The sequence below is a fragment of the Zootoca vivipara genome, chromosome 15 (assembly GCF_965207765.1).
Source record: "Zootoca vivipara chromosome 15, rZooViv2.hap1.1, whole genome shotgun sequence".
Lineage (NCBI taxonomy): Eukaryota > Metazoa > Chordata > Lepidosauria > Squamata > Lacertidae > Zootoca > Zootoca vivipara.
Window position 1 is genome coordinate 24,876,692 of NC_142598.1, and position 25,473 is coordinate 24,902,164.

Below are 25,473 nucleotides of genomic sequence, written 5' to 3' on the forward strand. Positions count from 1 at the left end.
TATTACATGGAAACAGCGTTCCATTTCGGTCCCTCTTGCATGATGTCATTTCTCATTCAGACTTATTACTGGGCTTGCTTTTAATACAGCTTGGTGGTTTGGGACAGCATTGCATTTTGCAAGGCCAGGCTTCCAAGTTTTAAAAGTTCTAAATAGTCTGCCATTGCCTCTTTCTGGGGATCTGCAGTTCTGAGAGTGGGGCTAGGAATCGCCTGACAAAGAATTCTCTGCACCAGCTGAAAACCCCCAAGAGTCAAGACACCTCAAAGGAAGCCATTCAAGCTAAACTGGCTCAATAAATCCACTCACCTGCTTGCCAGCATCATGCACACCTGCACCACACAAAGTTCCCCTTCTGTACCACTGGTGCTTCTTAAAAACACCCAGCAGGAAGAGATTGAAGCCACACCTACCATCTCACACTTTGCTCCTTCCCTGCTCCTGTTGATGACACACTGGAGAGTTTGTGTTGTCACAGTTTGTGTTGTCACTACATAAGAACTGGACAGGCGCTTTGTTTCCGCTGGGAAAAAACCACGAGCAGAAGGCTATGAACAACCTTTGACTTCCACTCCTGGCTGTTTGCAGAGAAACAAACCACGAGGCTAGGTTCCCACATAATGACAAGTCTCCCCTCTTTCCTTCCCTGTGCAGGATCAGCAGGAAGGGGAGAGCAAAACTGCAGGGGCTTTTGAGCAGTGTGCCCCCAAATACTAACTATTTACTTTAAACCATTGTTTAGGGTGGTATGTGAACTACGCTACCTAATGTTACTTGTTTTTGTTTTTGGGGGTGGTTGGGGTTGTATTACGTGCCATAAATGTTGGAAGACAGAGCTATCCCCAATGCTGCTTAGGATAGTAAGTTTACCTTTTTTTTATTTTATTTTTTCAGACAGCTGAAAACTGAACTACTTAGAAAGCCAACAGGGCAGATCTCCCAAAGGAGATCAGCACTCAGTAGCACCCATTGTTCTGATTCAACAATGGCTTCGACTGTTTATAAACAGAAGCCGCAGAGTCCTTCTCCTGAGTAGCAAGTTTAAAGGATGCTATCTTGGTCGGCAAAATACAAAAGCATTGCTCAAAGGACAGAAAACTGCTATTCAGTTTCTAGATTGTTCAGCATCATCTTTACACTTGCATATAATGGTTCTTAAGTGTTCGGTGTCCTTCGTCTCAGTAACCCACGGAACAATGGCTTAAGGAGAGGCTAGGTGGCTTGCCCAAATGTGTGCTTGCCACCGCCCATCGCCTTCCCCCAGGTGGGAGAAGAGGGGCCTTGCTCCCGTCTGTAACATCATTAGGCTCTTCAATGACACCTTGAGTAGTTCTGATGCCCACGGCAACCACAGAGGGATGCCCCTGTTCCACTTACGGGTCTAGGCTGGGTTAGAGGCTCTCGCTGGCACAGTCTCATACACACTCAGAAAGAACCGTCTTCTCACTAATCCCTTCCACTGCTTTTCTTCAAAAACTCTCTCCTCCTCCCCCCCCCCCGCCTCCCTCCAACATGCTTCCCAACACCACCCAACAGGATTCCAGACATTTCTCCCCATCTCTCATGGGCTCAGGTCTGGAAATTTGCAAAGGAAGGAAGCAGCTTGCCAAAGAACGAGTTTCAGGGGAGAAGAGTTCCACTTCAGGCCAAGCTTCCCCCAACCTAGGGCTGAGGTTGGGGAGCTATATTTGGGGAGGGGGAATCTAGAGTGCACAAGGCTGAGGAACACTTGCTATCTGGCTTAATGCGCAAATAACTTATATTGTCATTCATGTCTTGTATGGATCAGTACTTACAGGTGAAATTCGGAAAATTGGAATATCGTCGAAAAGTGCATTTATTTCAGTAATGCAACTTAAAAGGTGAAACCAATATATGAGATAGATGCATGACATGCAAAGCAAGACATGTCAAGCCTTTATTTGTTGTAATTGTAATTATTTGTCGTTAGGCGGGGCAATTATAAATGGAATGTAATTAATGAAATGTAATAGTGATGTTTATTTTGTATTATTGTAACTATTTGTTTTATTACAATCATAGAATCATAGAGTTGGAAGAGACCACGAGGGCCATCCAGTCCATAGCTGCCAAGTTATCCCTTTTTTACAGGGATTTTCCCTTATGCTGAATAGGCTTCCTCACGAGAAAAGGGAAAACTTGGCAGCTATGATCCAGTCCAACCCCCTGCCAAGCAGGAAACACCATCAAAGCATTCTTGACATATGGCTGTCAAGCCTCTGCTTAAAGACCTCCAAAGAAGGAGACTCCACCACACTCTTTGGTAGCAAATTCCACTGCCGAACAGCTCTTACTGTCAGGAAGTTCTTCCTAATGTTTAGGTGGAATCTTCTTTCTTGAAGTTTGAATCCATTGCTCCGTGTCCGCTTCTCTGGAGCAGCAGAAAACAACCTTTCTCCCTCCTCCATATGACATCCTTTCATATATTTGAACATGGCTATCATATCACCCCTTAACCTTCTCTTCTCCAGGCTAAACATACCCAGCTCCCTAAGCCGTTCCTCATAAGGCATAGTTTCCAGGCCTTTGACCATTTTGGTTGCCCTCTTCTGGACACGTTCCAGCTTGTCAGTATCCTTCTTGAACTGTGGTGCCCAGAACTGGACACAGTACTCCAGGTGAGGTCTGACCAGAGCAGAATACAGTGGTACTATTACTTCCCTAGATCTAGATGCTATACTCCTATTGATGCAGCCCAGAACTGCATTGGCTTTTTTAGCTGCTGCATCACACTACTGACTCATGTCAAGTCTGTGGTCTACCAAGACTCCTAGGTCCTTTTCACTGTGCAATTTCCAAAAGAAAGCATTTGTAAAAATAGAAATAATAATAATAATAATAATAAGTCGCATTACTGAAATAAATGCACTTTTCGACGATATTCTAATTTTCCGAGTTTCACCTGTATTCAGTCACATATGCCTCAACCTTCAGTCAGATGTGTACAGCTTAACACCTGTGTTTACCACACTAGTGAGACCTAGGCCCTAGTGGGGCCATAGCAAAATTTAAAGTAGAGCATTCCTGCTTCATAGCTCAGTGGCCGAGCCTCTAAGAGAAGAAGAAGAAGAAGAAGCCTCTAAGAGAAGGAGAAGAAGAAGAAGAAGAAGAAGAAGAAGAAGAAGAAGAAGAAGAAGAAGAAGAAGAAGAAGAAGAGGAGGAGGAGGAGGAGGAGGAGGAGGAGGAGGAGGAGGAGGAGGAGTTGGAGTTTGGATTTGATATCCCGCTTTATCACTACCCGAAGGAGTCTCAAAGCGGCTAACATTCTCCTTTCCCTTCCTCCCCCACAACAAACACTCTGTGAGGTGAGTGAGGCTGAGAGACTTCAGAGAAGTGTGACTAGCCCAAGGTCACCCAGCAGCTGCATGTGGAGGAGCAGGGAAGCGAACCCGGTTCCCCAGATTACAAGTCTACCGCTCTTAACCACTACACCACACTGGCTCTGTTGACAGGTGGCTTCCTTTGCCTTATCCCAGAGCCATGCGTCCAATAGCTCCTATAGGACAACTTAACAATTGTTGCTTAGGAAACAATTCAAGTGGACCTGAGGTCACACTGACACAATCACCAATGGTGAGACAATGGCCACTCGGGCGGCCATATAATTTTGCATCCTGTCTGCTGCGGGTGAATTTTCACTGCCAATTAAAAAATCTCCAGCTGACTGTATCTGAAACAGGGTGGCTTAGTCTTCTGCTGTTAGGAAATGAGGAAACCCAAAAGAGAAAACCACAGGATAGAGGTGAGGCTTCAAGGGCTAGTGCAGATCTAAATCTGTTCTGCACAATAACCATGGAATCCCTAAGTCCAGTCCTTGGGTTCCTAAAGTGTGGTTTACAGACCTCTGGTAGGAATGGCAGTCCAACCAGGTGATCCATGAAAGGTTGCGGAAGAACAGTCAAGAATACTTTACTTTGCCTTATTTTTTCCGACAATAGGGATCAATGGCTTTTGACCTGAACTGGATTTATCAAGCAGGGTAAAGTGGCTCTGGCCTAGATCCCATTATTTCCATTTTATGGTGCTGGTAAAATCAACTGTTTCCCAAAAAAGCTTTTTACCAGTTAAAGGGGCTCTGGTTCCATAAGACACAGCTGGGGTTTTTTATTATTATTATTATGACAATGGCACTAAAGGGGGTGGGGAGTATAAGAAGTGTTCTGCCAAGCCCTCTGGCAATCTTTAAATGGTCCAGAAAACCATGAGATTTGAGAACTGCTGCTCTAAGCAATATATGAGATAGAGCAAAACCAAAGTCGTAAGATTTAGAGACTCCACTCATACCACTTGATACCCTGACCAGTCGGCACTTTTCAACACCTCTTCAATATAATCTTGTGGTTGAGAGGCTGACCTATGAATCATTAAAGCTCCAGATTTGGATCACGGCTCATCCACAAACTTACACAGCAGCCTTATTCCATCAGCCCACCCTAGCGCAAAATGGGAATAATACGACCTTACAGGGTAGTTGTAAGAATAACAATATGAAGCACTATGAAACACTCGACAGCACTAAGTAGGTTTTAGCACTGATATAATTACCCATAGCTGAAATGTATGGTAGCATTAAAAAAAAAATTGGGCAGTTTACCACTTGTCAATCAGGAGCAACGAGCAAATGCCAGCCAGCCTCACTTTCAATTTATTATTTCACTTGCAAATGAACTTATGGGAGGATTAAAGCTGTGCTCTGGCTTCGCTGTGCTAGCAGTAATGCGATTATTCTTTAAAAGTCTGCCCACTCTCTTCTTTAAAAGCTCCCCATCCAAGAGTGCCTCGTTCTATTCAGGTACAAAAAGCTTTTTTAAAAAAGTGTGCCAAGCTCTTTAAGAGAAACTCCTCCCTCGTTCCCATCAAGCCCCACAGCATCATGTCTTGTTCAACGACGAGCATATCACGTCAATCCTCCACTCACCCACCCTCCCCGACCCGACAGCCCAATATAACTGCCTCACAAACAAGACCTGTAAAAGGGACACAGCTACAGTATTTTAGGTGCTACTCCATGGAGGAAAAGCAGGGAAATCATGCATGCTGCAAAGGGAACTGGGTAAATCTCCCTTCCCCGCAGGTAAACCCTTTTGCCGTCTGTCTATCTCTTCCCCCTCCCAACTTAAGTTTTATTTCTTTCTGGTAAACACATTTATGCATGAGAAAGCTGAGCCGGTGCAGCGAATATAGCCTGGAAGCAGCTGGCGTCTTTCATGATGACGGGGGCTTTTAAGAATCCAAAGACTTAATTGAGCGTCGGAATAAATATGATCTATATGCCACACGTTAAAAAGCCAAAGGGAGACCTTTGGCTGAATGCCGGAAACTAGCTCGGGAAGCAAAGCACATTCACCAAAAAAAACCCCACCCCCGGAAAATGAGAGTACTCTTTTACACACACGTTTGTGGGTGCGTGAGTTTGCGCGTGTCCCTAAATCCCTATCATCTCCCTGAACAAATAAGATATAATTTTGTTGAACAGAGGCTACTACTCACAGAGATTACTGTAGCTCCAGCAGTTACCCATTGGTCAATGAAAACACACAGATCATCAATTTATCTAATAAGGATGCAAGCTTAATTCAATTGCTGCCGTTCTAAGTCAACTGGATTTCAGAAGAGTTTCAAATTTCCTGGCGGTGGCGGCAGCAGCAGCAGCAGCAGCCCGTTGCCCTGCATTGCACACAGTGATGTAAATGGTAGCATTCTGAGCATTATGAAACTGGAGAAAGGACTGCAGTCTCATTCCAGCTATGGCTGAAGATGAGTCCACCTCAGCAGCTTGCAGCAGAATAGCTACAGTAAGCTTTTCTTTAAATAAAAATCAAGATCTACTGTCTGGATATGATTTTTGCAGCCGACATTAATGATTAACAAGAGTTAATTTTATTCCTTGTTAGGCATCATCATAAAGCAAAAACCAGATAAAAGCAAGGAGAAGAAGTTCCGGTGCATTAATACCAGTGACACAGCATCGCTGTGATCACAATCAATGATGGCACACCACAATTGAGCATTTTCTTTTATGGATTTACAAATGAAAGCAAGTTCACCATGCTTGTCTGCTGCTTTTATATTATGTCTGAATATTTTTTTTTACAATATGGGTGTCCCCACCCCCACCCCCCGTACTATGCACACAGAATTCAGGATAGTCAGGGCAGTGTATATGCCAGGACTTTGTAGGAGCAAAAGGGAAAAGTGCAAAAGACAATACTGAGCATAGAATATCAGCTATGTTCTTTTTTAAACACACACACACACACACACACACACATGTATCTTTCCTTCATGACTTCACAAAAATATACTTGAATTAGCCTGGTTCACATGTCACAATAAACCATAGTTAAATACAAATTATGGTTTACTATAAATGAGAAACATGCTGGGGCATGCTGCTGAAAAATTCTCACTGGCTCTTCTCCCGCTGATGTTGGCTTGTCGTGTCCAAACCCAGGCTCATTATTTGCTTCTCTCTCATGAGTGGTAACCAAAGTTTGTTCTTGTTTTAGCATTTGCTGTTTGTTTGGAGAGAAACAGACAATGATCCTGGCTTTTGACAATAAAAGATGACAACAGCAGAAGCAGAAGCAGCGGATAAGCACAATAATTTTTCAGTAGCATGCTTTGCAGTCACAGTAAACCATGGTTTGCTTTTAACTATGGCATCATGCAACTTGAGAACTAGGCCATACTGTGAGCCATTAAAAGCTCATTGCTTCTCCTCGTAAGTAACCAGACCAGAGTACACATAATAATAATAATAATAATAATAATAATAATAATAATAATAATAAATACCCCGCCCTCCCTGGTAAGGGATGGGCTCAGGGCGGCTAACACCAAATATGAATTACAATAAAACGTAATACGGTAGAAAAACAACAACAGTTAATTAAAATACGGCTTAAAATACAGCTTAAAATGCAGCCTCATTTTAGTAGTAGCCCCTACCGTGTTTCTCATATTATAAGACACGTCTTATATTTATTTTTTCCTCAAAAAAACACACTATGGCTTATTTTCAAGGGATGTCTTATTTTTTCCCTCCTCCTCCTGCCGCAGCCAGCATTGCTGCTGCACCTATCACTATGTCTTATTTTTGGGGTATGGCTTATATTCCTTGAATACTTAAAAATCCTGCTATGGCTTATTTTATGGGTATGTCTTAAAATATGAGAAACAGGGTACATGGGCCAGCAAAAAAGCCAAGGGAAAATTTATATACCAAAAAATGGGTCAGAGTGAGTCTAAGCCAAAGCGGACTCTGTGGGACAGCTCACTGTGCTGCCCCCCTGGGCGGATCGATGTGGGGGCCCCGTGCATGGATCACCGCAACACCCCTGTACGGTGCCCCCATGGGCGGCTCGCCCCGCCCCCACCGCTCCGGGTGCCAGAGCAGCTAGCTACGCCCCTGCGTGCTGCTTTGGGCTACAAAGTGTTTAATGGGAAGGGAGAGCTGGAAATAATGCCAGTTATTTCACATCTGGCAACCAATATGTTGCCCCTTTGGTTTCAGAGAGCATATGGGTAGACAAGTCTAAAAAGCCCGGGACACAAATTTTCACGGCCCTCTAGCAGCTATGGTGGCTCATTTACCAGAAGTAATGTATTCAGTGTTAACTCTGGAAATGTATACTCGATTTGGACCAAACGAAGCCTCCTAGAGAAAATGCAATGCTTCCTTCCTTCCATTTTCTATAGCCACTTCCTGAATCAGGTGTGAGTGCCATTCCCCAAACCCAAGAATATGTTTTAGAAAAGAGGAGGGAGGCAGCCATGACCTCTTGAAGCCATTTCCCCAACTGCTTGAGAGGCCGGAATTCTCAACAGCATTCTGAGTGTTGCAGTAAAGCTCCTCAGTGAGACGTAACCAATCAGAGTAAAACGATTTGCATTAATATATTAATGTAAACACACACACATACATCCCATTAGCCAAGCTGCAAATAACCAAATCCCTCTATAATGATTGGCTACAATAATCCTGCAGCTCTCCTGACAAACCTTTTCAGGATTTGTTCCAACCCATTTGCTCGTGACAAAGAAATCATCACCTCCGGAATGGGGCGAGGCTGCCACTCCAGCAACCGTGCCATTTGAGACAAAACCACAGTTTATATGGGAGGAGCGGGAAGTGGTCTACATACGGTTAAGTACACGGGAGGTAGCTTTGCAGATAATCACGCTATCCTGAAAAATTGATGGTACATAGGGCATCCCTTTTTGCAGTCGTTCAGCATCATAAACATGGTTATGGAGCCTATCACACATATTAAAATCTGTGTTATATAAAACCACAACATCTCCAATGGAAAATATACTGCGGGGTGGAGATGGGCAAAAGGGCTCATTAGCTACTTTAGAGGTGCCACTTCGCAGCATTCACCTTATGGACAGAATTACTTTGCTACAGGGAGAAAATCCCAGTAATAGGGCTCTAATCTTCTGTAAGTCCCACTGAATTCAGTGGGGCTAAGTGGACACACATAGGATTAGGCAGTCAAAATTAAGTGTCTGAAGCACAAGCACACAAAACACTATTTTCTCCCAACTACTGTGAAGGTACGGTGAAGCGCGGGTGGCGCTGTGGGTTAAACCACAGAGCCTAGGGCAGGCTTCCCCAAACTAAGGCTCTTTTATGCAGCCCCCAGCAACCCCTGCCGCCCGCTCTTAACTGAGCAGCACGGCACAGCTGCCCACTTCCGGGCCACCAGAGCGTCGGAAATAGCTTGTGCGCATGCGTCATTTCCAGCGCACTTCTGGGCCAGAGGAGGCCCATGCACATGTGCACAAGCTATTTCCGGTGTTCCGGTGACCTGGAAGTGCGTCAGAAATTGCGTGTGTGCACACATATGGGCGCGCGATCCCACATGCTCTGGCCCACAGCGCAATCGGCCCTCAGCGGCAGAAGTTTGGGGACCCCTGGCCTAGGGCTTGCCGATCAGAAGTTTCAAATCCCCGCAATGGGGTGAGCTCCCATTGCTCGGTCCCTGCTCCTGCCAACCTAGCAGTTCGAAAGCACCTCAAAGTGCAAGTAGATAAATACTGGTAGGTACCGCTACAGCGGGAAGGTAAACAGTGTTTCCGTGTGCTGCTCTGGTTTGCCAGAAGCAGCTTTGTCATGCTGGCCACATGACCTGGAAGCTTGACGCCGGCTCTCTCGGCCAATAACGTGAGATGAGCGCCGCAACCCCAGAGTCGGTCACGACTGGGCCTAATGGTCAGGGGTCCCTTTACCCTTTACCTTTACTGTGAAGGTAGATAGCTTGAACCCTGAAACAAGTGCCCTTGAAAGAGCAAGTCTGCTAGGACGCAGATGCTCTGTTTCTGTTGGTAGTGTCAACTAGACACACACACAAAAAAAAAAACCCACCAAAAACAACAACAGTCTGACAAGCAAAGGAGAGAGGAGAGAGAAATAAAACATTAGGAAAGGGAGAAAATATGAAGGAAAAGGTTCCATCTGGAAACGTCCACTGGCGCAGAATTCAGTGGTCGGGTTGCTCACTGAAGCAAGAGGCATGCGGTGGCAGGAGAGGAGAAAATGGGGATATGAGAAATAGTGAGACTGGGGGAAGATGTTTCTATTCACCCAGACACTTAGCTCTTAACCGGGGTCATAGGGTACAACAAGAAGCCCATATTGGTGTTCAACTATTCATATGGTTCAGTACGATTTGTCCTTTTTATTATCTCTCTCTGTCAATTATGTGCTATATATTTTTGGTGCATTTTAAATCCTGTATCCAGTGTTAGAAACTCAGATATATAAGCTAGGCGCCAAATGGCTCCTTAAACCAGGCTTACAGTCGCCAAAGCGGGATACCTACCGGTAGGTGCCATTTGTGAGCCGGGCGCCTCAAAAGTCATATTTTTCCACACGACTTTTGGGTTCCCAAAATTTATTCCGATTGTGCAAATAAAATATGACGGGTAGAATTCTACAGGATGTGTTTAGTAGTGTGTGAAAACAGTCAAGAGCCAGATGGTGGAGACGTCAGTAATAAGTAAAATCAAAATAACAGCCAAATGAGTGTGTGGCCCAAGTCTGTTTCAGAGACAAAGAACCATAAGAAGGGAGAACAAGCTGTGTTGAAGGTGCCCACCAACAGCGCCTTAATAGAAACCACTTTGCTTATTTTCTCCCACTGTCGCAAGTTGTATTGTCTTTTTATCGAAATTCTAGCAATTATGAATAAAGTTGTATCTATACATCTAAGTGAGCATTTGCGAAGATGTGTCCTCTTTTCGATGTCGAAGCGCCGCCACCCATAGCTGCCAAGTCTCCCGTATTTCCCGGGAAACCCCCATTTTTTCAGCCGTTCCGAGCTGGAAAAACGGATTTTTGTTTTTTCCCAGTTTACTTACCGGCCAGGGGAGGCTCCTTCTGCGCATGTCTGGAGTCTCTGGACATGCGCAGAAGCGATTTCTGGTGCGGTGGCCATTTTGGAACTGGGCGGAGCATGCTCAGAAGCGACTTCTGATGCTGCTCTGCCCAGTTCCAAAATGGCCGCAGCGCGACTTCCAGTCTGCCGATCCCTTATTTTTCCGGCAGGAACTTGGCAGTTATGCGCCACCCCAGTACTGCCCGACTGTGCAAAGGCCCCACCTTCTCAATTCACAGCCTCACCAGTTAAAATTGACCTTCACTGGTCATATAAAGCTTTGATAGAGCTACTGAGGAATGCTTGCAGCTCTAAACTTGAGGCCTGTGTGGAAGCAAGTGGGCCCTAAAGAAAATGACAACCAAAAACAAATTTAAAACATGTGCACAAACTTTGCTTCTGGGTTTTTGCTGGCGAATTAACTCGTCATTTTTGCAAAGCCAGAACAGCATAGGATACTTTGTGCTAATTCATAAGGGACCTTTCTGACAACTCAAATGTCTGCAGGTGGCATACTCATTTTTTAAATTGGGGGGGGGAATCATATTGGGGAGGTAGGATCACATATTTAGAGAACACCATGCCCTTCTTAATCACATGCCTCTTTAAACTCTTTGGCAGTAACTGAGCAAATATTTTCATGGCTAAACCTTAATAAGCAGAGCTCCAAGTTTTAATCAAATAATCAGTGCAGCTAATCACATTAAAGAATTAATTGCAGATTAAAACCGATCAGAAAATTAAGCCGGGAGGCTAATAACAAATGAAAGTTCTAAGTCTTTGGGATTCTTGCAGGACCTTCATGATACAAGATTGAAGGAGAAGATGCATCCGTTTCAGGTCCAATGAAAAAGAAACTCGAAAACAGAAATTTCCTCCTCGCAAAGCTGTCACGCAGCTTGTTGTTCCGGGTGAAACTACTAAAGTTTTTCTGCTAACGACGACCACAGTAGCATACAGCTCATTTCTCCAGCAGACATCTATCATAAATAACTGGCATTCCCTATTTCATCCCCATTTTTGCCTTTGAGGGACGGCTTGTTAAAAAAAACTTTAAAAACAAAACAAAACACCATGGCATCTTAGGGATCAGAAGATTTATTGTGGCATTTAGCTTTTACAGAAAAGTCCCTGGCTGACAGTTTCCTCTTTGGGTGTTGATAATGTTGAGTTATCTAGTAGATCTGCCATTTGGAGATTTATCTCCTTCTCCGGGACCTAAATTTGAGGGGGGAATGGATGCCCCTGGGTGGGGAATATGTGACCGCTGCAGCTGTTGCTTAGACCAAACTCCCATCAGCCCCAGCCAGGACCAGAGTGGATTTAGGGGGGGCCAGACCAGTTCAGTCACACTGGGCACAGAGCCTTGGGGGGCACTGCAACTATGATTTAGAATGGATAGAGAGAAGTGAGGGCGCCAGGTTTTGGCATCGCACAGAGCACCCGTTGAAATATGAGACCCCAAACTCTGCCACAGCCAGCATAGGGCAGTTGGGAATTGCAATCCAAAATATCTGGATTGGCTGCAGGTTGGCACAGGCTGCAGTGCACAGATCACCACTTAAAAAACTGTAGCAGCGGAGGTGTATTAAGATGGCATACTTTATGGCATTCGGTATGGAGAAGGAAATATATAGAGATATGTACACATACCGTACCTAAGGGACGCGGGTGGCGCTGTAGTCTAAACCACAGAGCCTAGGGCTTGCCGATCAGAAGGTCGGCGCTTCGAATCCCTGCGACGGGATGAGCTCCCATTGCTCGGTCCCAGCTCCTGCCAACCTAGCAGTTCGAAAACACGTCAAAGTTCAAGTACATAAATAGGTACCGCTCTGGCAGGAAGGTAAACAGTGTTTCCGTGCGCTGCTCTGGTTCGCCAGAAGCAGCTTAGTCATGCTGGCCACATGACCCGGAAGCTGTCTGCGGACAAACGCTGGCTCCATCGGCCAGTAAAGCAAAATGAGCGCCACAACCCCAGTCGTCTGCGACTGGTCCTAATGGTCAAGGGTCCCTTTACCTTTACCTTTTACACATACCTAGCCACAATTCAAGCACATTGGCTTGAGTTTAGAATCAGTCCTGAAGCAAATAGTGAATTTCAGTGGTATAGATATTAGAATTCATAATAGCAGTCTACGTCTAGCCATGGATATATAGCCCCCCCCCAATCACCTGTAAGTCAATGAGATACTATTGGGTAGGGGGGGTCCTTAAGCAGTTAATCAGTTCAGCTAGTAAATTAATCAAACCAAACTTCATTTGATTAATTGGTGGGTGAGGGGTAATTTTTATTGGTGGAAGTCAAAGTTGATGGTACACCTTTAATTTTCTTTCTGGGCTGCATTAGTGCTAGCGTGTTACTGTAAAAGAACATGAAATAAATATAGATCCCCTCTCTTGCAAAGTGAGAGCTTTGGTTTATTAAGTTTTCTTTTAAAATTGTTTTTATTAAAGATTATATTGGGTTAGAAAAGTACATACATAGTCTCTATTTTCAGACCATAAAGTCCTTTCTGCAGTTGCAAGTTTATTGCACAATAATAATAATAATAATAATAATAATATAATTTATTATTTATACCCCGCCCATCTGGCTGGGTTTCCCCTGAACAGCTTCCAACAGAATATTAAAATATAATAATCTATTAAACATTAAAAGCTTCCGTAAACAGGGCTGCCTTCAGATGTCTTCTAAAAGTCTGGAAGTTGTTTTTCTCTTTGACATCTATATTGTTTGGCTCATACGGAAAAAAAACAGTTAATCCGCTAAGAGGCAGGTGACTGACTACAGGTTCTTTAGTTAGTTGGCATACCTTCTTCTGTTAAGTAATCTAATCATATCTCTTTTCACCTCCACCATGAGATTATGTGGATTGAATGCTATGATGGCCGCACTACCAATGTGAGCAATACTCTGGGTTTCTTAAATAAAGACTGTTCCATAAACAAATATGAGGGTTTTTTAATTTAAAAATAACAACCCTTCTTGACACGAGCCAAGTTCTACAAGCCAGTAAATGTTTCTTATGAGGCACTTCAAGAGTTTTCCTCACTTGAAACACCAACGCTTGGGAACTTTCACTAATGAATCAATGGCCCCTTTCTTCTCCCATCGCTCCGAATAAAAGCTCCTTTAGTTTTCCTCTTTCTTCTGTTTCCTAAAAAAGCGAGGATGGGAGGACTGGGTGAGAGAGAACCTTCTTCCCCAGGTCTGCCAAAATTAGCCTAATGTGCAAACACAGGCACAAACCACCACCTAGAATTACCATATTAGCCTGAATATAAGCCTCACTTCCCCCCCCAAATTCCGACCGTGAAAAGTGCAGCTTATATTCGCAAGCTTACGGTATGCAGCCAGGAGCGCGCAGCAAACAGCGCCAGGAGCATGGCCAAGCGGTGCCCGCCCCGTGCGTAATCCCGTCCTCACCCCCAAGGCCAGGAAGGGAGAGAGCGATGAAGGGGAAAGGCCGCCGGCAACACAGCACCCCACCCGCACCCACCCCAGTACGCAGCCAGGAGCAGCGAGGAATGGAGCGGCTTATATTCGGGTATTTTTCCGTTTTTTTTCTGCTTTTCCCCCCTCCAATTTTAAAGGTGCAGCTTATATTTGGGTGCGGCTTATATTCGGGCCAATACAGTATTTAAAACCCCTGCCCAATGTGCAGGGGAAATGACTGTGGTCCAAGGGCACTTCCACGCTGCAGTTTACTGTGGACACAGCTATAGGCTCAGGACTGCTCATTCCTGCAAGTTTTGTGTAGCATCAATACCACATCACCCTCACCTAAATGGTGCCCCATATTATTTTCCTATTTCCGCAGAATTTATTATTTTTTAAAAAACCATCATGGAACTAGTAAATCTGGATTAACTGGGGGCAAAGAGAGAACAGCATTTTGATGAGGAAAAACATCTCTCAGAGGTGTGGAAAACTTGGGTGCATTAGCAGTAGCAAACACACAATTAACTGCAGGGCCGGCTCTAGGTAGAACTTCCTGACAGTAAGAGCTGTTCGACAGTGGAATTTGCTGCCAAGGAATGTGGTGGAGTCTCCTTCTTTGGAGGTCTTTAAGCAGAGGCTTGACAGCCATCTGTCAGGAATGCTTTGATGGTGTTTCCTGCTTGGCAGGGGGTTGGACTGGATGGCCCTTGTGGTCTCTTCCAACTCTATGATTCTATGAATACAGTCATCCAACTCTCTGGAAAAGTATGGAAGTGATCGTTTGCTGCAGTATGCCCACACAGACCCTGGTATTACCTCCAGGGTTTGTGGGCTTCACAAACCATTGAGTGTAACAAGAGACATAAGCTTATTACACCCAATGTTCTACCACCTTCTCTTCTCTACCACCATCGTGTCTGACTTCATGACCCCATGGACCAGAGCACACCAGGCACTCCTGTCTTCCACTGACACAGTTTGGTCAGACTCATGTTCATAACTTCAAGAACACTGTCCAACCATCTCACCCTCTGTCGTCCCCTTCTCCTAGTGCCCTCAATCTTTCCCAACATCAGGGTCTTTTGCAGGGAGTCTTCTCTTCTCATGAGGTGGCCAAAATATTGGAGCCTCAGCTTCAGGATCTGTCCTTCCAGTGAGCACTCAGGGCTGATTTCCTGAAGAATGGATAGGTTTGATCTTCTTGCAGTCCATGGGACTCTCAAGAGTCTCCTCCAGCTTAACACAATTTGCAAAACAAGGTCCTGTTACTGTGCACTGCCTCCAATACTGACCACCAATAGTTTTCCAACAGGGGATAGGAAGTGCACAGTAAAACGAAAGCATTGCATGTGTTCAGCTAAGCATTAATGTGCTGCAGGGGAGGAGGAGAGACATGGGACCGGCAGCTAGTTTCCAGCACCCTACCTTCTGTGACACCACTATTTTGGATCCTCAAGAAGCCAGGCAAAATAGGTTGCAGCTTCTAACTGAAGAGAGAGTCAGCTGATCTCCCAGCTTGAATATGGTCAGCTGACTCTCCAAATTCTCAGCTTCCACAACCAGAGGCATTAATGCTCTTGAATACCAGTTGCTGGAAGCCACAGGGGGGGGGGAGTGCTGCTAAGCTCAGATTCTCCCGGCAGTTTTTAACAGAGGCATCTGGTTGGCCACTGTGAGAACAGGATGTTGAACTGGATAGACCCAGAATGTTGATCCAGGAGGCTCCTCTCACATTCCGATGCTTAAGAGACTTAAGTGTGGTCCCAGCTGTTGGAGTACTATTGATTCATGCAATTGATTCAGAATTTTACTCTGTCCTTATCCTTTGTTGCACACCACTTTGACATTTTATGTTAAGCGGTACAATGGTACCTTGGTTTAAGAACAGCTTAGTTTATGAACAACTTGGTTTAAGAACGCTGCAAACCCGGAAGGAGGTGTTTTGGTTTGTGAACTGTGCCTTGAAAGCAGTACATGTTCAGCTTCCTGTTGAGTGTGTTCCATTTGTAAACTGAGTCCCCCGCTGCTATGGGAAAGCACGCCTTGGTTTAAGAACGCTTTGGTTTAAGAACGGACTTCCGGAATGGATTAAGTTCATAAACCAAGGTACCACTCTATATAAATTTGTGCAATAAATAAATAAGTCAATAGTGAACCCATGCCTGCCTTTGACCTTGTGTTTGGTTCTGGCTCCCTCATGTCCTCCATTGTTGCCTTGAATCTAGATCAGGCATCCCCAAACTGCGGCCCTCCAGATGTTTTGGCCTACAACTCCCATGATCCCAAGCTAACAGGACCAGTGGTCAGGGATGATGGGAACTGTAGTCCAAAAAATCTGGAGGGCCGAAGTTTGGGGATGCCTGATCTAGATCTTCTGTTTGGCTTCAGCTTTGCACCTCCTTCTGGCCCTCTTATTCTTGACTGCCTAGTCTAGAGCCTGATCTCTACCCCATCTGTGGACCATGGCCACTGCCCTCCAAAAGCTAGATTCAGGTAAATTCATATGACCCTTGTAGGAAGGCAGGATACAAACTATTGGGTGGGAGCTGGTTGTCGGAAGGCAGGATACAAACTATTGGGTGGGAGCTGGTTGTCCTACTGCCATATCATATATCCAGATTGGGGTTTCACCCAATCAATTTGCCTTGGGGACTTTTCTGGGTGTGAAGCATCAGATTTCCAGTAGATCCACTCACTGCTCATCCAAGGTGGTGTGAATTGCCAAGGAGACTTCTAAGGCAGGTGGCCCTCCAGCTGTTATTAGACTACAATTCCCACCTTCCCAGGCCACTGGAGATGGAGTCAAAACATGATGTCTCCATTCTTGGCTTATGTAGAGGAAATGAAGGGAGGCAATCATAACCACAGATGAAAGACCAGGAGCTCCCTTTCCTATACCTGCCTTAATTTCAGATCAAGGATGTGTCAACACCAATATGTCCAACTTAAGCAATATATATATATATATATATATTTCCAGTACTGAAGGAGTGCACAATCTTGCACCCAAGAGTCAGCCCTTGGGAAATGATCAACGCTTACCCGCTTACCAGATTCTGAAATATTTTCATTTTCTGATCCACCAAATAAAAACTCATATTTGGCCTTGGCAACACTCTGAGAATGAGCCGATGCACCGTTAACCCAAATAAATGCTTCTTCCTGCAAACAAAAATAGAGAAAAAAAACATGTTCAGTTCACTGTGACACATTCCACTGGCAATGCTCATCTCAAAGCGGGAGTGGGATTTAAAAAAAAAAAGCAGTCTGACCTTGAACACCCTGCAAAGCAAGTTCCTTGCTTATCTCCCTCTTTCTCTCTTACAAACAAACACACAGAGACAGAGGTTTGGGAATTATTTTTGCAATGGCAAACATACGGACACCTCTCACTACCTTGCTCTTCAGCAAAATGCTCTGCAATTATTAGTTGCACAACTTATACAGCAATCCTATGCGCACTTTCTAGGGCTGAACTCACCAAGGCTTACTTTTCAGTAAACATGTGTAAGCTTGACCTACAAATCTCTTAAACCACATTTTTCTATTCTTATGTATACACAGTCAAAGCATACCAGATCGTCTGGGAGATAGGCACCATTTCCCTCCACCCAACAGCACATCTGGACACATCACAATCTGGCACATGTTAAAAAGATGATATACTGGTACCAAGTTCTGACACAGCAACTCTCTCTTTCAAAAATAATGGGGATACTCACTGGAATGATTAGTAGACTCCAAGGTCGTTTGAGAATGGCTCAAGTTTTGCTAAGATGTACCATCTTGGATTGCAAGTAAGGATTAGCATGTTTGAATACTCTCATATAAAAATACTTCTGCATACAGAACACTTGCAAGTTAGGGACACAATTGCTTTTTTTAATTCAGTTGTAGCGGAGCAATGGAGACAAGTTTTTCTGACTGCCTGGGGATAGGCAATATGTGGTAATACAGTCATACCTTGGATCCCAAACACCTTGCAAGTCGAACGTTTTGGCTCCCAAACGCCGCAAACCCGGAAGTGAGTGTTCCAGCTTGCAAACGTTCTTTGGAACCTGAACGTCTGACGCAACTTCCGCAGCTTCCGATTGGCTGCAGGAGCTTCCCGCTGCCAATCCGGAATCCGTTTTGGAAGTTGGATGGACTTCCTGAACGGATTCCGTTCAACTTCCGAGGTACCCCTGTATAACAAATTTTATGGTCTGTTTTTTCAGTATACCTAAAATTCTTTGCTTATTAGGGGATACCCCCCATTTTCTTCAAAAAATTGCTTTGCACAGATATCTTCCAGAGAGTTATCAACGTTTTCAAAAGTAGGGGGTCCGTGGCTTGGCTTTTGAAAAATAGGGGGTCCTCAGTAATTAGCTACTGTAATTAGGAACCTCTGGGGTATACCCTGGCTAATTTCTCAACCAACTCCAACTTTTCCTTATTTTTCCAATAAAGTGCAGCAGAAAGGTTGTCCAAATATCAAGTTAACTTATTAAACCTTGCAATAATTTCACAATTATCTGTCTATGTATTTCAAATAGCATAACCAAATCAGTATTTTTTATATATAACTGTAGAAACTACTCTGAAAATTAATTATTCCAAAAATGAAACCTTCATCTGGTTGTAAACAGTAAGATTATACCAGCAAAAATGAATCTCTCTGTAAAAAAATGATTTAAATAAAGTCTTACTGACTAGTAATTTAAATCTATTTGTTTGTTTTTAAAAAAGTATTGGGTTTTACATTTTTAAACATCAAAATGTCACATTATATATCAATAATATCATTCCCCAGTTTCCCCCTCCCCCCATGCGACTTCTCTCAACTTCCTCTTCTGGTTTATTTTAACATAATACAATATCTGTTTAACTGTTTATATTTGGACAACTTTTCCCCTTGGAAGGAGAAAAATAATCATTTCCTTAATAACAATTTAAACAATTTATTTAACTAAAACAATAACATGCTAGTGTACGCAGGTTTGTTAACTGATGTGGTTAAACATTTTTTAAAAAAACAACAACAACTTAGACTAAGTTTTTAGCACACATAAAAAACTTTTTTAAAAATCCTTATTTCCTGATGAATAGCCTTTGGACTATAATGTAACTTAAATTGAAAACTATCTTTTAGAAATATTTTTCCTTTAGAAAGATCATTGATTTTTATCCACCCTGACAGCAATGACTTCGGGATTGCAGAGCGGGGTCTCTTCCAACCTCACCAGAAGATGCCAGGAATGGAACCTGGGACCTTCTGCAGACAAAGCTCTACCAGATAAATGGACCAATGATTTGATTCAAGGCAGCTTCCTTTGTTCTTATGAAATGCCCCCAGGACCATGCTACAGCTCCTTCCCATACAAGCATTGCCCAATTTCTGGAGGGGCAACACTGGGCCACAGGGGAACCTCCTTGTCCTCTATCAACCCAGCAGCATCTCCTAATAATCCCATCAGGTCCCAAGTCTGGGTGCATATATAGCAGCCATGCTTCAACTCTTAACGATGCCTGTTTCAACAGCATGAAACCGTAAAAAGCGAGATAGCTCAGTGAATTAACAATTGGGGGGGAAGATAAATAAATAAGCGAGAGGCAAGGCCACAAACTTGATTCTGAGCACGCAGAAGTTTGTGGTGGCGCTGAAGATGCCCAATGTGTTTTTCAGCCGATTTGCTGCTGCCTCTGAAGCAGGCAGTCTTCTGCAAAACTTATTCCACTGCCTTGTCACTTTAAGCTTTTAGGTAAATGGGTGTATCTCACAGAGCTTTCGGTGCTGGCTGTCCTTCTTTTCCTTCCACCAGCGCATTAGCAGCCACATCTCATCAGTTCCAGCAATGAGCCGGATATTATCGGAATCTGGCTTCTCCCTTTAAAAAGTTAATGGAACTCTGAAGTCATTCAGAGCCTAAATAAGATCTGTTCTGGCAACCCTGCTTTGCGACTTCCTGTGCTGTCAAGCAATTTTATGAGGATCTTCTGGTCAGACGTAGGGAGCGATAATATGGAAGGCAGTGTGGTCTCGGCTAGGAAGCACAGAAAAGATTGTCAGGGAGTCCAGCTGTTATTTTTCTGCCGCTGCTGCCGATCTGGTGCAAACCTCAGAACAAACTGCTGCAGGCCTTTGGCAAGGGCTACCTAGAGAACATATGTGACACACACTGTGCTGCTATATAAATTCCAAGTATTATTTAAGGGTTTCTTCTGAATCAAGTGCATCAAGTGCACTGCTAACCTCAGTGGGACCAAACATGTATCTAGGCAGAAGACTGGAAGAGAGGAAAGGCAAACCCAGGTCATGGTAGCCAAACTGAATCACTGCATACTTGACACTGCCAGCATGTTGGCCAGAGCTCTCCATGTCTTGCACTGGGGTTCCACTACAAAAGGGCAGACACACATTGCTAAACACATCCTCACGGACATGCAATAGGAAGCCACAAATCCCCATCCACTGGATATTTAAGAATCCCACCAAACGCTAGCAGGTGGCAATGGCTGTGTTCCATTTGATGGGTTATAAATTGATATAGGAGTCTTGCTCAGCCAGTGGACAAAATGCAGCCAGTGATTCCCCCCCCCCTTGTTTCTGTAAAAGAAAAAACTGGAGAATCATTTATTTAAAAAACCCGAGGAAGGTCCGAAATCCCCCTTCACAAGACAGTTCTTTTGAGAACAGCCTTGAGTTGCTCGTGGGGAAAGATGTCTCCCTTAAGTCAAGAACGCATGACCGAAAGTCACGCCTAAGCCAGCTGTACGGCTGCAGCGCTTAATACTTCTTCCAATCATCAACGGCCACCCTCAACAAAAGTTCTCTCTTTCACAGTAGTGCATTTAAAGTAGTCCAGACTTTTTGGGAGCTATTGCAGGAAATTCCCCAGGTTCATCATTGCAATGTGTTAAACTGAGCCTGATCTCTGGAACTAAAAATAGGTTTCAAGCAATCAGATGAAACGGAAAAGCTGTCTCTCTCCCTCTCTCACAGCACTCTTTTGCATATAATTAGAATGAACTGGGACAGATGCAGGCTGTCAACCAACTAGGGGCATAGCTGCCAAGTTATCCCTTTTTTACAGGGATTTTCCCTTATGCTGAATAGGCTTCCTCGCGAGAAAAGGGGAAACTTGGCAGCTATGACTAGGGGGGGGGGCAGTAAGACCATATGGGACAAAGACCTGCAGCAGTTATAAGATGTATGGTCCGAGTGTGCCCAGATGTCAAGACACAGAAATGCATCCTTTAATTAGCTAAATACACTGAGCAGTATCCAAATATTAGTCACACTCAGAACAGACCCGCTGAAATTGCTAATAACTTAGGTCTATTAATTTCAATGGGTTAACTCTGAGTGGAACTTAAGTTGGCTACAGCCCAGTTAACCTAACAATTACCAGTGTTGTAGGTATGTGCCTAAAGATCTAGATGCTATGCAAAATGCAAAGGGACAGGGCCCTGTCCCAATACATGCACGCTGAAAAATAAGTCCCATTGAGTTCAGTGGGATTTATTCCTGGTTAAGCAGGAAAAGCATTGCAGCCCTAGAGAACAAAGTTACAAAACTGGAGGAAGCAAAAGTCAAAGCGACGACCAAAGCAAATTAGATGCAAAAACATGCCAACTTGCAACTTTGTTTTGGCTGTCGAAGCATTTCCATTATAATTCCAGTGGCCTGTGCAGTTTTTATCCACAGGTGCTAAATATCAAAAGAGGCGGGGGGGGGGGGAGAAATCACAGTCATATCGTGCTACTTTTGCTGCTCTGCTGTAACATAACGAAGCTCCAGCCTCCGGAGCATAAACATAGCCAACAAAACCACCCAACCTTTGTTAAATGCACTTCACATTAACATCGTCGTCATTTACCTTCCCAGTAATCTTTACAACAAGCCTGCGAGGTAGGGCAGTAGTACTAAACTCATGCTTCGGGGTGGAGGTGGTCAAGCACAGAACAGCTTGCAGAGCAAAACTCAGATTTTAGCAGGAGACTTCAAAGCAGGCGACCTATGTACTACGGTATTTTAAAACAGGTCACTCGCCATCAGGTGAGCTCAGGTGGTGGTGCTCATGGTTCCAAGCCCCACCCCCCTGCGCCTCACTTTTTCCTCACAACAACCCTGGAAGGAAAGCCAGCCTAAACCCGACCGCCTTCTCCAGCTATATCCAGATGTCTTAGAGGAGCAGGGATTTGGAGATGTGCCTTTCCCCTCAGCCTAAAGAAGCCACGCTACCCACCCGCGCCCCCTGGGAATGGAACTCGTTTGAAGACGCCGCCGGCGCGGTTGCCAACAGAACACTCGACAGTTTCCAAAGCACCCTATAAATGCGTAAAAGCGCAAGGCGCATCGCCCTATATATTTCCTTCTCTCTCTCTCATTCATTCGCTCGCTTACACACACATCAAAAGCAGCGGGAATTTGGGGGGGGGGGGAGAGAGAGAGAGAGAGAGACGGCTTTGCATCGGCAGCTCCAAGCAGCGCATAAAGAGGAAACTGTTCCCAGACACCATTTATGTAAGAAAGCAAAACTCAGCCACGGGCGACTCGCGTTACGAGGGCGCACGAAGAAAGGGGGAATGAATAAGGCGCGGGTGGCGGGACTCCCTTACCCCACCGTCGCCTCCTTCCATCTTCCATCTCCCGGCCCTCGTCCGATGAAGCTGCAACAATAGCCCGGGGTGGGTCGGTGGGTGGTCGCGTGGGGAGGGGGCTGCCTCGCTTATTCCGCGCCGGCGGGGCCGCCTCCCTCGCCGACGATCCCTTTGTTAGAGGCGGAGAAAGAGAAAAACACGCCGAGGCAGAAGCGCCCGGCAGGCGAGGGTGATGCCCGGCTATTGCTATTGCAACTGCTGCTCCTGCCGGCGGCCGGGAGGCGGGCATGTGCCGGGGGTGGGTGGGACACCCGCGCGCGCTCCTCTCCGGCGGCTCACGCGGCGAGGGGGCGGCGGCGAGGAGTCGGCATGACAACGAGGCGAGGGGGGGGGGCGGCCGCCGAACTTCACGCTGGGCAAGCGGCAGAAGCCTCCCAACAGGGAGGGAAGGTGAGGCGGTTTTTCTGGGCATGTGCAAAGCCCTCCGCCCGCCTTGCTCCGGTGCCTCCAAGTGTCTGCACATGTGCAGTGCGGGGCAGTGAAGCCGCCGGGGGAGGTTCCTTTGCCCGCACTTTTGCCGCTTGCTGAGAAAGCGCAGCTTCTTCTGGCTGCCGCTGGGACTCGGCAGGCGAAGGGAGGTCGAGGTTGGTTCGGGCGGTTCGGGTTGATGAACGGTTACGGCTGCATAAAAAACAAAAACACATACACGCAAGTTTTATCCTAATATCTCCACGGCGGCAGGAGAACGTGCAGCCAGGAATTTAATGTTTTGATATTTTTTTTAATATAATCTTTATTAAATTGTCATTTTTACAATTTAAAGTACTCATTTTTACATCCTTAAAATATCAATGGCAATACTGAATGGTATCGTTTCTGTAACGTGTGCAGGGATTTATGATATGTAAAATGAACCATGGAAATAGAAGAAGGGAAGGCGTTGATATTTCATGTTTTGATTTTGTGTGTCCGGGATCATAATTATTCGACCCCCAAGACAGCCCTGTATAGGGGATATTTGTTTAATGTTTAATTATGTTTTTATATATGTTGGAGGCCATACAAAGTGGCTGGGGCAACCTAGTCAGATGGGTGGGGTATGAATAGTATAATAATAATAATAATAATAATAATAATAATAATAATAATAATAATAATAATAATACATAGGATGTCCCTATTTTCATTGGAGAAATGTTGAAGGGTATGCAGTCTTCAACAAAGGAGAATAACCAGGAATCTTTTATATCCCATTGATATCCACTGGTATGTGATTCCAATCGATGCCCTGAATAAGCAGAGCCAGTCCTACTGTTGGGCAAACTGAGATGCGCCGCTACAAGCAGAGATTATGGAGGATTGTTAAAGAAACAGCAAATGATTTCGCCTGCCATCCTATACCTGGGAGTACAGTAATCCCCAGTGAACAATGGGACTTTTGATCAGACATGTATAATAGGACTGTGCAGTTAGTTTATTATACTTTTCCCGCCGTTTGGACTTGCTGCACTCAGGCATTAAAATGCCTTGGCCTCTCTCTGTTTGGAAAGATCAAAGCTTTCCCCTCCCTCCGCGACATTTAGTGCCTTCTGTATCAAAAAAGAAATAAACGCAACAGATTTTTGCACCAGATGAGATAACGAAGGCAGCAGCAGTGCAGTCGTACGCCACAGGGAAGGAGAGTCATCAGCTTGTTGACACAAGTGTGACTCACTCTTACAGACTCTACATATAAGGAAGACAGAAATTAATCTATGTCACATTTGTGCAAGTTGTACACAGCTATATTGTACATGTCCTCTCACTTACCTTCTCCTCTATGTGTGTGCATTTATGTATATCTGTGCTTATGTGTGTATATTATACAGCCAGCCACACTGACCCATTGAGCCACAGGAGGGATCATTTCATTTCCCAGTGAAGGCCACCTTGTAATTTCATTTTTGCTTTCTGCACTCAAACTTTCAATTAAAATTAAGAACATGAAAGTACTCATCATAAATTATTGTTTTGTTGTTGTTGGTCCTTTATTCAGTTTATTCCCTACCCTCACCAACAAAAGCCAAGTTGCCTAGAACCAGTGTCGTGAGCAAAACCAGTCTATTAAATAACAAGGATGAAATTGAAAGTCATGTGGTTTTAAACACATGTTGGTTTCTTTTCCTTCCCTTTCTGGATTCTAGCATTTCAAAAACAAAACACTCTTTTCATAGAGGGCAGAACAATTCCTTAAAGAACATGAGGGACTTTCTCTATCCGTTTATCAAGCACATTATTTCAGGCTATGGGTGGTAATGATATTAACAGAATACTGACCGAGAGCCAGTGTGGGGAAGAGCTCAGAGTGATGGACTTAAGAGACTTGGGTTCAAATCCCCACTCATCCAGGAAGATCACCGGGTGACCTTGGACCAGTCATTGCCTCACAACCTAACCTACCTCCAACCTAACCTATCTCGCAGGGTTGTTGTGGCATGGAGAAAACTGAGGTTCTTGAAGGAAAAGTAGGATATAAACAATGCTATTGTTTTGTTGCTATACATCACAAAGCACACAATCTGTTATGTCACTTTAATGCAAACCAAGCTATGATAAGATCAATATCTAACTGTGAGGTATTAGGATGAATAAAAGTGAATGGGTTTGTTTATTAATGTTTATATAACCTGCTCTGAGCCTGGGAAAAGTAGTTATCAATAATGTAAAAAATAAATGCCACTAAATAACAATTACATCTCAATGGTGACATTAAACACTGGCTCCCAGTATGTTTCTGAGCACAATTCAAAGTGTTGGTGTTGACCTTTAAAGCCCTAAATGGCCTTGGTCCTGTATACCTGAAGGAGGATCTCCACCCCCACCGTTCAGCCCGGACACTGAGATCCAGTGCTGAAGGCCTTCTGGCGGTTCCCTCCTTGCGAGAAGTGAGGTTACAGGGAACCAGACAGAGGGCCTTCTCGGTAGCAGCACCCGCCCTGTGGAATGCCCTCCCACCAGATGTCAAGGAAATAAGCAGTTATCCTAATTTTAAAAGACACCTGA

General features: G+C 44.6%; 1 protein-coding gene and 1 long non-coding RNA gene across 4 annotated transcripts in view; one reads left to right on the top strand and one right to left on the bottom strand.

The window, feature by feature from the left end:
- Positions 1-22,886, bottom strand: part of PSD3 (pleckstrin and Sec7 domain containing 3) — a 151,606-nt gene extending 128,720 nt beyond the window's left edge. Inside the window, exons 1-2 of one of the 3 annotated variants that reach the window (XM_035140671.3) lie at positions 22,450-22,707; positions 16,899-17,010 (exon numbers count right to left, since the gene is read on the bottom strand). In XM_035140671.3, coding sequence (XP_034996562.3) covers positions 16,899-17,010; positions 22,450-22,470 — 133 coding nt within the window. In that variant the 5' untranslated portion in view covers positions 22,471-22,707. Of the gene's footprint in view, positions 1-5,511; positions 5,670-16,898; positions 17,011-22,449 lie in introns of those variants that run through there. The other 2 variants (XM_035140672.3, XM_088658981.1) reach the window with 2 other exon arrangements.
- On the top strand, positions 4,932-6,072 carry LOC148683422 (uncharacterized). Its single transcript, XR_015947349.1, has 2 exons — positions 4,932-5,095; positions 5,916-6,072. It is a non-coding gene; the product is annotated as an uncharacterized LOC148683422 (long non-coding RNA).
- Positions 22,887-25,473: the final 2,587 nt, after the last annotated feature.